This window comes from Chondrus crispus, genomic scaffold, assembly GCF_000350225.1.
Source record: "Chondrus crispus Stackhouse genomic scaffold, scaffold_50, whole genome shotgun sequence".
NCBI classification, from domain to species: domain Eukaryota; phylum Rhodophyta; class Florideophyceae; order Gigartinales; family Gigartinaceae; genus Chondrus; species Chondrus crispus.
The window spans coordinates 400,418-401,617 of record NW_005178495.1 but is presented as its reverse complement, the minus strand read 5'-3'; the positions used below and the strand labels follow the sequence as shown (position 1 = coordinate 401,617).

At 63.8% G+C, this 1,200-nt stretch overlaps 1 protein-coding gene; it reads right to left on the bottom strand.

The window, feature by feature from the left end:
* Positions 1 to 379: 379 nt before the first annotated feature.
* CHC_T00006802001 (hypothetical protein) lies at positions 380 to 1,158 on the bottom strand. XM_005710001.1 is given in 2 exon segments: positions 380 to 528; positions 529 to 1,158. The coding sequence occupies 1 exon segment, from the start codon at positions 1,156 to 1,158 to the stop codon at positions 529 to 531; it is 630 nt and encodes a 209-aa protein (XP_005710058.1). The 3' UTR covers positions 380 to 528.
* Positions 1,159 to 1,200: the final 42 nt, after the last annotated feature.

The following is a 1,200-nucleotide window of genomic DNA, read 5'->3' as shown; positions in this document are numbered from 1 at the left end:
GTGCAGGCACTGCTGCGCGCCGAGCTGTTTGTCAGCCTGGAGCTGCGCATGGTCGTGGGCGAGGAGCGGCTGACGGCGGGCGGCGGCGGCGCCGCCGCGTTGGTCAGCGTGGAGGAGTACGATGTGGCGAGTGTTGGCGGGCGCGCGTTCGCCAAGCTCGCGTTCGAGGCCGGCAGGGCGTGCGAGCAGCTCTGGGTCAGGCGTGCGCAACACCTCGCGGGAGGTCTGCCGCTTGCGCTGTGCCCCAGGATGACCGTCGTGCATCAGGACCCCGCCATGAGGTTCTTGGAGAGGGCGGACGTGGTGGAGGTTTTCGCGCCGCAGGTGATGGGGCTCGTCGGGTATGTGAGCGGGCTGCTTGAGAAGGCGCGCAAGGAGGTTTGAGATCAAAACTTTTTTTTTGTCGGTTTTATACACATGATAACTTAAAACTGCACCGCACCGCACCCGCAACCTTTTCACAAGAGACAACAGAGAGCTGTTTGTTACTCGTTTTAGGTGTGATAAAGATAAGAGTTGGGCCTCCCTTCACCCTTCCGTCGCCTGGACATCCCAGACCTCTGCCACGCGTCCGACGACGCCGAGCACGGTCTCATAACAGCTCAGCCCGATAGCGCTCTGAGGCACAGTGCGAATCAACCCCGTGCCCATCCCCCGATGAAATGCGCGTATGCCCTCCATCTTCCAAATCTTCCTAAACGCGTCCAAGATGCCGTCGTACATAACCCCCGGCCCGGTCGATGGATTCTGCGCTTGCAGTCTTAACCGCACGACCTCGACTGGATACATGATCACGCCCACAAACGACGCGCTCGTGGCACTCGACACCGCCACACGCACATGCCCGGGCTCCCCGTCGCCGCTGCCCTTCAAGTACTCATACAGCGGCATCTGAATCATGGCGCCGGGAAAGCCGGCCATGGCCGCCGCCGTGCCCGCGTACAGCCCGCGCACGCCCTGCTCCCTGAGGACGACGCGGAACGACGACACGAGCCCCGTGTACTTGAGGCGCTTGTCGCGGCGGTCGCGCACGAGCTGCGTCTGCTGCTTTGTCTTGAGCACGAAGAGCGGGTTGAGCAGCAGGCAAGTGGTGGCCCACGCACCGCCGGCGGCGCAGCTGGAGCGGGTGACGTGTGGCGGGACGCCGTCGGCCAGCATGCGCTCCGGGACGCGGGCCTTTGAGGGTGGTGTACGTGCTGA

Coding starts and splice junctions, on each gene's coding strand:
- CHC_T00006802001 (XM_005710001.1), bottom strand. CDS start 1,158: ATGCTGGCCGACGGCGTCCCGCCACACGTCACCCGCTCCAGCTGCGCC.